This window comes from Populus trichocarpa, chromosome 7 (genome assembly GCF_000002775.5).
Source record: "Populus trichocarpa isolate Nisqually-1 chromosome 7, P.trichocarpa_v4.1, whole genome shotgun sequence".
Taxonomy (NCBI): Eukaryota; Viridiplantae; Streptophyta; class Magnoliopsida; order Malpighiales; family Salicaceae; genus Populus; species Populus trichocarpa.
Genome location: NC_037291.2, coordinates 11,264,138 through 11,276,053, shown reverse-complemented (window position 1 = coordinate 11,276,053; position 11,916 = coordinate 11,264,138). Strand labels below are relative to the sequence as shown.

Genomic DNA, 11,916 nt, shown 5'->3' with positions numbered 1-11,916 from the left:
AGATTTTTTTCTATTTAATTTTGAATTTTATTATTATTATTTTTATTTTGTTCTGTTTAGGATTTGTTTTCTCATTATTTAAGCAACAAAAGTTCTAATATTGAGTTTTGATTATAACAAAATAAATTAAAAGGAAAAGAGGATGTCTAGGGTGCACATTATTGTAGATCTACACTCATGTGATCCGTGTAATAATAAAATTATGAACTTTTTCCTAATAAAAAAATCATTTGGCCCTGCTAATGGGGGTTATGTGCTATTTTTTTTTTTTTTTTTTGGTTTTCATTCTTTTGATTTGAATTTTTGTTTCTTTACCCTTTTGTATAAACTTTATTAGTTTTCAATTTCATCCCTTAATCCAAATTTATAGCATATTAATTTTTTTCAATTTTATCCTCATTCTTTTTATTTTTCTTGTCCTTTTGTTAAAGTTATTTTTCTTTTCAATTTCACCATTTAATCAAAGATTTATAGTTTTCATCTAATTTATTTTTTATTTTTATCCCCTTTCTTCTCATTACTATTTTTTTGGATCCTTTCATATAATTCTTTTTTTTTCTCAATTTCATAATTCATTTTTGTTCTCAATTTTATCCTTTAATATTTGATTTGCTAAGGATTGAGTTTGCAGTTTTTTCATATATTGAGCTTCAAGTCTAATGACCTGGGTTACAGGTTTGAAAACTTAACGTGAGTTGATATCTTTTTTTTTTTTTGCTTGTTTTCTTTTTTGATTTCATCATTCAACCTTATTTATGTTAGGTTATCCCAATCTTATGACCTGACCCACTTGTTTTACAGGTTAATTCGGGTTAGTTCGCTATCTAGGTTAAATGTCTATCACGCTATCTCAGGTTGACTTAAACCCAGTTTTTTGTCCTTTTTTATCCAATTTCATTCTTCCAAAGGTTTTTTTCCAACTTATCGTGATCGGTTTTTTTTATTTTGTTTTTTTACAATTTTTTTTTTATCATCTAATTAAAATAAAACCAATTTATTAGACCCTTTCAGGGCTATAACTTGAGTCATTGGTCTTTTCTTATTTCTTTGAAATGCACTTGACACCTAGACATTGTTTTTTAGGGAGGAATATGGATACACGGTGTAGCATAGGTCCGCGTCTAGTTATAACTATCAGAAGAGAATTATTTAGAAGTAAAACTGTAAATCATGGTTTCTTTATCATCCTTTCTTTAAAAAATTATGTTCTTTTATTCCTATTCTTTTAAGTTTAGCTACATTAGTTGGTATTAGAGTTCAAAAATTCCTGGTGATTTATTGTTGGGCGCTATTGAAAAACAATTACTTTAGAAGGTCATAAGACAAGGCATGTTCATGTATGAGGTGGGAGACATTTTTAACTCGAGAATTAGATGTCCAAGACTAGAACATTAATGAACTAAAAACGAAGGATCTATGAAGACAGGTTATAAAATCAACCCATTGACCAGCGGAGATAGACTTGCATAGAAGAATTTTAGGATTAACTTGTCAATTACCAAAGAGAAACTTAGAGGATTGTGAGGAGAATGATGAGGAATCTATAACCAATTTTGAAAGCTAGTTTCAAAGGTATAAGTAGAGGGGGCAGTTTCTTTTTTCATCTTTATGAATAGGATATTTAAATTCTTTTTATAATTTTAGTTTCTTTATTGATTGGAATTAACCACTAGAATTCGATGAGAAAGAAGATGAAAATATCATTCAACTTGAGAATTTTAGAAAATCTAAAATTTTTGTAAATTAGAATTTGCAAGGATTCTCTCATGAAAAATTATTTGATAATTCAAAGGTTTTATATGGAGTTAACTTTGAAATTTTGAAGAGGTAGAAATATATAGATATAAATAATAAATGGATCATTCTATTATTCTTTGTATGTAATAAGTGTTCAATGTTGATGCTTGAAGAATTTCAAAGTAGTTTTGATGTGGTCAACAAAAGAATGTCTAGTTCATATTCTCCACTGTTATCGAGCATGCAATCTTTTTAACCTTTATAAGGTTCCTTTACTATAGTCTAAAGATGATTTTATAGTATTAGATATTGTAAAGAGATTAGCTTATCTTAATGAAGAGTTTCTTTTTCTTTATTTTGAAAAGACTAATATAAATGATTTTTGTCGTACACGTAGCTTTATGATATGATATATAATTTTCAATTTAATCATTAAATAGAGCTAAAATTATACTAAAAGATTATAGAAGCCTTGTTTTTTTAAATTAGACTCAAAAGTTACTATTCGGTATTAGTTAATTTAGAGTTTCTTTTTCTTTTTAATTTATAATTCTTTTATTATTTTTCTTATTTTATTTACTACTTTTTTTTTCATAATGTAGCTTAGAATAGATGTAACATTGAGTTTTAATTTTGAGACTATAAAAAGAGAATTATTTAGTAACAAAAATGTGATTCGGAGTTTTATGTATTTTTTTTAAGGAAGTTTATATTTTTTATTCTTTAATTCCTACTTGTCTGCGTCAATTGGTTTAATCATTTTCCTTGAAGAAATAAACCAAGGATTTTCTAAAATATATTAGATGCGGATCCCATCATAATAGGTGAAGTTTTAAGAAAAAATTAAATGATTTTATGATTTTGTTATGTTTGAAAAAAATTTAAAAAATATGTTTCTTTTATTTTGTTATGAAATAGTCAGAAATAGTCACTTTGTTGTAGGTTCAATATTTTTGTTTCGACTCGCAACACGGGGCTTTGACTCAATTAAGTTTAATGATTTTATTTATCAAAATTAAATTTTTATTTAATAAAATAATAATAAAAATAGACATACACGAAATTAATTTAATAAAATAAAAGGGAAAATATTATGTAAGGTTACATATATTAGAAATATTATCCAAAAAATAAATATTTTTATTTATATAAAACATAAAAAAAAATTATAGATGAATATTTAGAATAATCTCTTAAAAAATAAATGTATACAAAATAACTAAAAACATTATCGCTATTTAGAAAAGGCTAAATAAATAAAATAAAAAAGACAAAGGGTAGTAATTTAAATCTAAATTTTTTAAAAAAATTATTTTGAAAAAACAACATATAAAAAAAGGCATAAAAAAAAGGTATTGTTGGGCCTAGAAAGTCAAGCCAGCGTGTCTAGCCCATTTAGTAGGGGCCCGCACGCTTGGGCCCTTATTGTTTTTGGTAGAGAGGGCGGGCAGCCACTTTAATGTTTTTGAAAAAACAAGTCAAACGATGCGTCATTTGATGTTGCCTAAATTTCAGTCATTATAGTGATTGAAAAATTAGGGTTGAAGATTTTTTTATCCAAAACACCTAGAGAACACCTTAGGCATCATGATAAATTCATTCATGGTCTCAAAAAATCAAAAACCATCCCAAAACCACAAATCAACTCGAAACTAAAAATCCTCTTGAACTTAGATATGTATTTTTAGACACTTTCAAGGTAAGAAAAGGACACAAAAATGAACTTCACTCATCAAATGAAATCACTTGATATAAAGATCGACCGTTTTAATGGTCAAAATCAGTGTCAACGATATTTATTTTTTTTACCACTAGAATCCAGTGATCTCTCTCTTTCCTCTCTCAAACCAAATATTAAAAATAACAAAAATATTTTTTTGTACCAAAATTGAATTGAAAAGATATAGAGGGACCGAATAGATATAATATGTGAAGTTTGAGGACTAAAGTAAACTTTTTGTGAGAATTTTGAAATCATCATTCACTTATGGTGTTTTTAAACTATGGTCCCCAGTCTTTCAAATTTTTTCTTAGTTAATAAATTTGATTCAATTGTTTTTAATTCAACCCCAAAAGATGCAACCACTAAAAAAACTTATGGATCAAAATATAAAAAAAATATTAAAAATTATTGAATGTAAATTATGAGAAAGTGAATAATACATCCATAGTAAAAAAAAAACCTATATCTTTTAGTGTTTTCCATAAAATAATAATAACTATTCCTAAATATAAATGAACTGTTGTTATTGATTTTTATCCAAGATCAATGATAGATGTTTTTTTTATGGTATTTGAAAACGCAGGCCAACCTGCGTTTCCAAAACATTAAAAAAATTTACTAAAAATTAATTTTTTTTATTTTGAATCGTTTTAATATACTGATTTTAAAAAATAATTTTTAAAAAATAAAATATTATTATTTTAATATAAAAATACTTTCAAAGATAATCACACCCACATTTGCAAAAGTTAGTTTGTCTTCACTCTAGTATCTCTAGATGATTTGTCCAAGTATAGATAGCGCGTTGAAATGTCAATGATGCAAGCCCGCAAATTACAAGGACATTAAGCTGTGAATGACAAGACGGTGGGCCCACGGATGCCTTGAGGGTCAACAGTTGTGGCTGTCGGTGGATAGATGGAATGTGGACCCAACATCTTTAAAGGGCAAAGGAAAATGAATGGAATGGAGAAAGTGAAAGGAAACAACATTCTTTAATGTTATAAGATTCACACTCAATTTTTCTGTAATCTGTAGGCCCTGCTGGACCATGCTAAGAGACTAATTAAATATCTCTCTATAAAAAAATTGAGCAAAAAAAACTATTATTTTTCATTTTCTCCTCAATTATCATTATGCTTACTAAGATTTCATTAATTTTATTTTTATAATCTTTTAGAAAAATGTTTGATTTAAAAATTAACAAATGTTCATGAAGAGATCGTATTTATGGTTCTTTGTACATCTTCAAAAAGAGATCTTGTATTAATAATCCATAGCTCAAATAGATTGTAATTAGATATGTGGCACATATTAAGTTGTAAGTTATTTTAAATTTTTTAAAACGTAAAAAATTATTAAGATGATACAAGCGTTCCTAGAAAAAAAAATAATTCGAGACTTAGATTATTGACTCGATTAAGTTTAATAAGCTTGGCTAATTTAATAATATAAATAAAAAAATATAATTAACGTGTATATATTAATTAATCAAATAAATTATTTTATTTATTGAAAGATGAAATTAAAAAAAAATTATTTTAAAAAAAGACTTGAAAAGACTAAAGTCAACTTGTATTAACTTTTAAAACTTGTAACTTTAGTCATGAGCTTGAGACAAATCTCATAGAAGACAAACTATAAAAAATAATAAAGCAAAATTCTCAATCAATAAAATGTTGAGAGATGAGATTAAAAAAATACAATAAAAAAAAAGATCCAAAACAAGTAGCAATAAGAAGAGTGGAGACCAAATTTCAAATAAAAATAAATTAAAATCAAATGTTGAGGGATTAAATTAAAAAAAAATTCAATTAAAAAATGATAAAAAAAAATCAATCAAAAGAATGAAGATCAAATTTAATATAAAAATCAAATGAAACCAAATGATTAGGAACAAAATTAAAAAAACAAATAATAAAAAATAAATTATTAAAAAAATAACAATTAAAAGAATAATAACCAAATTGAATATCAAAAATAAATGACATGCCACCTTTATATTTTGACATACCAGTGTGAACATGCATCCTTGGAAGGGAATAGATTTTCTTTCAAATTTGTATACCTTTTTCCATTTACCCAATCTTTATTTATGCCTCTAAACTTGATTCTATCAAAACAATATCCTAATAATTATATATCACAACTATAAAATTTATTTTTCCATAATACCCCAATATCAGTTCAAACCTCAATATGCTAAGTTTTCAAAACCAAACATATTAAAGGTTGTACTTATCTAGAAACAACAAAGAATCAAAGAGAGATTTGGAAGAAATTCTAGCTTTTTTCACTTTTGCTTTCCTTTCCTCGTGAAACCAAATTTTCTATTACATGCTTTCAAACCCTTTAAAATCACTTCACTTCCTCACTCCCCTTTTAATTTCCTTAAACCCCTACTTCTTAAGATATTTATCAAGAAGTTTGTAGGAAAGAGAATTCAGAAACCCTAACTCCCTCTCCCAAACCAAGATGTCAACCTTAAGAAGAGAAAAAAAAAAGTATTTATACTTTATATTTTGCCTATTTATAAATCGACTCCTAAAGATTTTAATGTCCTTTTTTTTTCTCCCCGTACTTTTAACAAATTTTAATGCCACACCTAACTTTTTTATTATTTAATTCACTCTTTAATATCCACTTAAATAATTATTATTGAAAATATTTTTTCCATTTTTTTTTATTTCTACACTACTTAATTTATTTTTATTATTTATAATATTCTGATTTTAGACCGAGTGTTTACATATTGTAAACCTCGTCCTAAATATCGATAAATAAATGTTAAATATGATAATTCTTAAATGAAAAATGATAAATTAAAAGGAAAATTGTTGTCATTTGAGATGAACATCCCTAATAAATAACTTAAATTTTGGATGAGATAAAATAATAAATTAGTACGTGAAATGTCAACCCAGTGATAAATTACATAAACTCTCCAGTCAAGTAAAATAAATATTTTAAAGGAAAATTTTGTTATTGTTGTTTATAGGAGTCCCCAATGAATTAGTTGAAAATCTTGATGATTTAAGTAAATAAAACAATATACAAAATCAGATTTTGAAGAAAAATTATTGACTGTCTATTTTTACGATATCAAGTATAACTCTCAATCCGATTGTCGGATTGAGATGAAATTTTACGAGTCTCTTGACATATTATTTCATCTTCAATTAAAAGTTTAGGGTAATTGAAGATCGAGAAGGCCTTACGAGAGTGATGATAATCGGATAAAAATACAGAAAATAATACATGAACTCATTAATGATATTATCGTAATTTTATCCAAATTCTTCTCTTCTCTACTGTTTCGATAGACAACCCTTGAAAAGAAGAAAGAAGGGAAGAGAGGAATCAAAAACTTAAAAAAAAATAAAAAAAAGAGGGGATTAAGGAGTTGATTGTGAGCTTGAAGGAGTGAGGGAAAACTTGAATCTGGTTTGAGGGAGAGAGTTTAGAGAGAAGCTAGAAAGAAATAGAAACATGACAGCATCGCCGTGAAACCTATCCCGTCATCACCCACTGTCAAATGGATCCAATTTCTTGATATGGTGTTCTACTTAACCACCTCTACAATCCGACCTTTGGGTATTCCAATATCATATTCCATTTGGAAGTTACAGCTGGCGAAGTTAAACTGTACAAAGCTAGAATTTATTTATTCAAAACAACAAAGTTTAGTGTCGTGTTTCTCCTCCTGCCATTATTGGATTGCCACTATATTTTGAATAGATGTTAAAAAGATGTAGTTATTGCTTATAAATGGTGGAGATTTAAAGCAAAGCCACTAGGAAGATGATCATCTTTAACAGTAAAGATCTAGAAAATATTGATTTCCAAGTCAGTTTGTCATAAAGTCAATCATGTCTAATTTAATCGTTGGATTATTCTCGGTTTTTGATATATTATGCAAGACTCCAAGTTCTATATTATGATAATATATTATTAATGATTTATTGCTTTTTGAATCTGCTACTAGTTTATTTTATTTTCATGTACGATATATCTAAATTATTATTTAACAGTATGTGATACTATTGTTCACATTAGGAATAATAATGTCACCGTACATAATGATATAACATAAATATATTATAAGATATTATGTAAAAAAAATCAGATTATGATCAATTGAACATAATTTTAACTAAATTGCATTACCTCAACAATAATTTTCAAAATTGATAACAAGTTAAAACAAATTCCCAAAATTTAATGCAACACATACTTCACCAAAATTAAATATAATTCATGATTTCAAATCTAATTAATATTTTCATACTCACTTGCATGAAATCAAACCCAAACTCATAACAAATTTAAACAATTCAAAGAAAATACAAAATTCAGCAACTTATCCATAATTCAATGTAATATGTAATTAAATTTTGGTAGATAGGGATCCCATCAAAACTTCTTTCAAGGAATGGGCCAGACCCGGTCATTTCTCAAGAACAATAGCTAAAGGACCTGATACTACCACTTGGATTTGGAACCTACATGCTGATGCTCACGATTTCAATAGCCATACCAGTGATTTGGAAGAGATCTCCCGAAAAGTCTTTAGTGCTCATTTCGGCCAACTCTCCATCATCTTTCTTTGGCTGAGTGGCATGTATTTCCACGATGCTCGTTTTTCCAATTTTGAAGCATGGCTAAGCGATCCTACTCACATTGGGCCTAGCGCCCAAGTAGTTTGGCCAATAGTGGGCCAACAAATATTGAATGATGATGTGGGTGGGGGTTTCCGAGGAATACAAATAACCTCTGGTTTTTTCCAGATTTGGAGAGCATCTGGAATAACTAGTGAATTACAATTATATTGTACGGCAATTGGTGCATTGGTCTTTGCAGCCTTAATGCTTTTTGCTGGTTGGTTCTCATCAAATTTCTACCTCATTCATGCTCTATTGCATGAAACATCAAGTATAATTGATAACATTATTAGTTGATTTCAACCAATTCACACAAAATCCTTAATGCAGTAACTTATTCAAAATTCAACGCAACAAATAATTCAATGAAATAATTAATTCCTAATTAATTGATGTTATTTTTATGTTCTTCCAAATCAATTATAATTAATGGTATTCATAACTAATTTATCATTAATTCAACAAGTTCTAAATTCAACCTAAACCCTAAACAATAATTTTATTTCAGCTAAACCACACCCAAATTAAATATAAAACCCATATATTTAATAAAAATGCAGTATGTTGTTAATTCAGTCATATTTCCAGTTCGAAACTTACATGGTAACCCTTCCAATGAGATCAGATTTGAATCAGAACACTACTCTACCTTATCTTTTGGATCAAGCAAGCTGGATGCTGGATGTTTTCAATACGGGATATAAACAAATTTGACTTGATGAAATGTGAGCAGGATATCAAGCTGGATGCTGACCGTTTTCAATTTGATGGCTTATTTCTGGTTCAATGTCTGATAAGCATGAATGATAAACTTGAAGTATAGTGCAACGATAATCGAGTATGTTGCTGAATTAACTGTGGCCTTTTTGAGTGCCTTGAGGTGAAGCAACAAAGGCAGTGCCTCTGAAACTATTCCAGAATTTTGCAGTCCTGTTCCGAAAAAATAATCTTTTCAAGACTAAGCCTTCGAATTTCTTCTATCGCATTTCAAAAAATTCTCTGAATAAATGAATGCATTGCTAAGATTCAGATTTCTTATTACTTTCATGAATATGGCAATATTTTTTTCTGTTTTAGAATCATGGTCAAATTATATGTGGTACTCACCAAAAAATAAAAAATATAATAGGCTGACAATTCATGGCCTGAGATCGATAGGAGAAAGACTATATCTTTGCGAAGGGATGAGGCCCAATTGAAACACACAGACCCTCTTCATTCACTTCAAGCAGATTTCTACGAATGATCTCGATCTGTAACAAGACTGTAATTTGGAGAAAATCCTTGTTTCTAGCCTCTTTATCGTACAAATTCATTTCTCATAATATACATAAATCATCGGTACTATTCCTTTCCTACATGAAGAAACAGGAAGAAAAAGAAGTTTCTGGTTTGCAAGCTGCTATATAACCACCAGAAGAAGTGTTTGGAGTGAAACATTATTCTACTTTAGATTGTTTTATCTGATTCTCATAATCTGAACATTGATCAGCAGTGCTAGAAGGCATTTGCAGGCAGTTTGATGTGGTCTCTGCCTGTGGCTGTTGCAACATTGATGTAAAGCTTGGACCTGCAATATTCTCTTGCTGACAAGAGAAGTTTATATGTTCTTGTTATTAAATAGCCACTAGACTATATGGTGCTTAAATATCACATAGTATTTCAACGATTCCCAAAGAGGGAGAAACCTTTACAGCAGAGAATGAGGTTGGAGGCATGAAGGCAGAGAGGAGCTCAGTTGATGACAATGTCGAGAAAGCTTGGTACCAAGATGGGAAGACCTCACTGTTTGAGTTGTTGATATTGCTTCCTTCCATGTTGTTGCAATGATTTGCATTTACGTTATTAGTCGCATGAGACAATGCATCAAAAAGTGTCATGGAGGATTGGTTGCTGAAAAAAATGCCCAAAAAAAGAAAGAACAAGAAAATGTTCCATCAAGAGCATAAATCATACAAATTTCCCATCTTCCTTATACAAGATTTTCAGGCTTTATTTACCTCACAGGAACACAAGACGATTGATCAGATCCTACGCGGACAGAGCTGGGGTTGTTTCCATTTTCAGGCAACCAACTTACAATATCATTTTCGAAGTCTGGCATCCCCCCGTTTGTATCTAAGAACATCTTCAAATTCAAAGATGAAATAGAACAAGTTTCATTTCCTTAATTAGTCCTAAAATTAATCAGTCAGCTAAAATTCAAGATTGATGCCAATTACAAATCAAAGCACAGTCGATTACCTGCATACTCGAAGGGTCATAAGTAGACACAGTCGGGTTACTCAAGATGCATTTCTGCAGCAAAGATTAGAATTAAAATGGATATTGTAGCTAGTGCTAGTGCATGGCATTTTGGAACATAACACTTGATCATGTAATTACAAGAGAGAGAAAACAAGTAACCTTTCTCTCTTCAAGACGTGCCATGGTATCCAAAAGAGTCTTCTCACATGATTCAAGCTCCATCATTGATGTGATTTTTAGAGGATCAGGCTCGTATAACCTTTCAATCAGTTATCCAACAAAAAAGAAATAATTAGAGTTCTATATGACAACAAAAGTGAAAAGGTTTTGTTGTTGCAAGTTTCTAACCTTAACTGCTCCTCGGCCATATAAAGTTGATGCTGCAGATTACGAGCTTCTAGCTGGATTTCCTTAATTTGCACAAGAAAAAGAAAATCCATAAGTGCGCTCCATGTGTGGAAGGAAAAGAAAATCCCAAATCCATGAGAAGACTAAGGGAAAAAATAAACACAAGTAGCTGTTCTATTTACCTCCATATTTAAATTCATAGCATGATCAGGACTGCAAGACAAAACGAAATAATTAGAGAAATTTTGTATTAATGGGAGCACAATGAATTGATTAAAATTAAATTGAGAAAGAGAATCCTGCTTTGCAGCTTGAAGAGCCATATCATTCTCAGTCTTGAGCTTCCTCAGGATATTGAGCAGATACTGCAATTAGATATGGGGATAAACAAAAGTGTAGGCTATAAGACTTTATATGCCCTATTCAACCAAGACATAAAAAAATTATTATAGTTTACCTCTCGATTTTGAATGCCGCAGCTGCAAAATACATGGAAAAAACTGTTCATATAATGTCGCAATACAAAAACGAAAGGAAAAATAACACATACCCAAGAACAAAAACATATAATTTGGTAACAACATACCTAAAATCTCGATCATGTTCTGACATATTTATGTAACGTGCAATCACATCTTCGAGTCTATATATAAAACAAAAAACAAAGAAAATTTACAAACATCAGATTCCATGTGTCCACAAAAGAAAAAAATGTCCCTATCAAGAAATGAAAAATATGTATCATCAAGGGCAATGATGATCACCTCCTCTTGCCAGAAAAATGACTGAGACGACCAGATGGAGAGAACATAATGAGAGCAATATCAATGTCGCAAAGAATTGCAAGCTCATAAGCTTTCTTAATGAGTCCATTTCTACGTTTGGAGAATGTAACCTGCCGGTTTGTATTGTTCTCTATTCTCTTTATCTGGAGTTTGACACGGCCCATTTTTAATTTTCATAAAATATGAAAAAACAAGCAAGTCCCTGATCAGCTACGTATAAAGAAGAAGGCAAGGTATATATTAACAGAAATCTGCTGATAATGCCTGTTCTCTTTTCTTCTACAGAAATGAGAATCCCACCAAGTTAGAGAGAGATATGAAGAGGGTGTTTTCTTCTGTTAATGCATGGGCCTTGTTTCCTGGTTAAGGATGATTTTGACCATTTATTGTTAATAGGGAGTGCCCGAAAATTAAG

General features: G+C 29.4%; 1 protein-coding gene across 3 annotated transcripts; it reads right to left on the bottom strand.

Annotated features, from left to right (window-relative positions):
- Window positions 1-9,316: 9,316 nt before the first annotated feature.
- Window positions 9,317-11,916, bottom strand: LOC7456928 (agamous-like MADS-box protein AGL104). Of its 3 annotated transcripts, none has more exons than XM_024604845.2 (11): window positions 11,481-11,916; window positions 11,303-11,359; window positions 11,174-11,195; window positions 11,020-11,081; window positions 10,899-10,929; window positions 10,717-10,778; window positions 10,528-10,627; window positions 10,366-10,419; window positions 10,122-10,249; window positions 9,816-10,014; window positions 9,317-9,707 (listed from the first exon to the last, which is right to left on the bottom strand). In XM_024604845.2, exons 1-11 carry the CDS (start codon window positions 11,663-11,665, stop codon window positions 9,561-9,563), a joined length of 1,047 nt encoding a protein of 348 aa, XP_024460613.2. In that variant the 5' UTR covers window positions 11,666-11,916; the 3' UTR covers window positions 9,317-9,560. The 3 variants fall into 3 exon arrangements, with proteins under 3 accessions (XP_024460613.2, XP_024460614.2, XP_024460612.2); XM_024604846.2 differs by having other exon boundaries at window positions 9,810-10,014; window positions 10,717-10,769; window positions 11,481-11,912; XM_024604844.2 differs by having other exon boundaries at window positions 9,810-10,014; window positions 11,481-11,900.

Excerpts from the sequence above, each read along its gene's own strand:
- LOC7456928 (XM_024604844.2), bottom strand. The coding sequence starts at position 11,665 with ATGGGCCGTGTCAAACTCCAGATAAAGAGAATAGAGAACAATACAAAC. Across the intron at positions 10,779-10,898 it reads CTATGAATTTAAATATGGAG|GAAATCCAGCTAGAAGCTCG; the intron begins GTAAATAGAACA and ends GTGCAAATTAAG. Across the intron at positions 9,708-9,809 it reads CCTCATTCTCTGCTGTAAAG|CAAGAGAATATTGCAGGTCC; the intron begins GTTTCTCCCTCT and ends TTCTCTTGTCAG.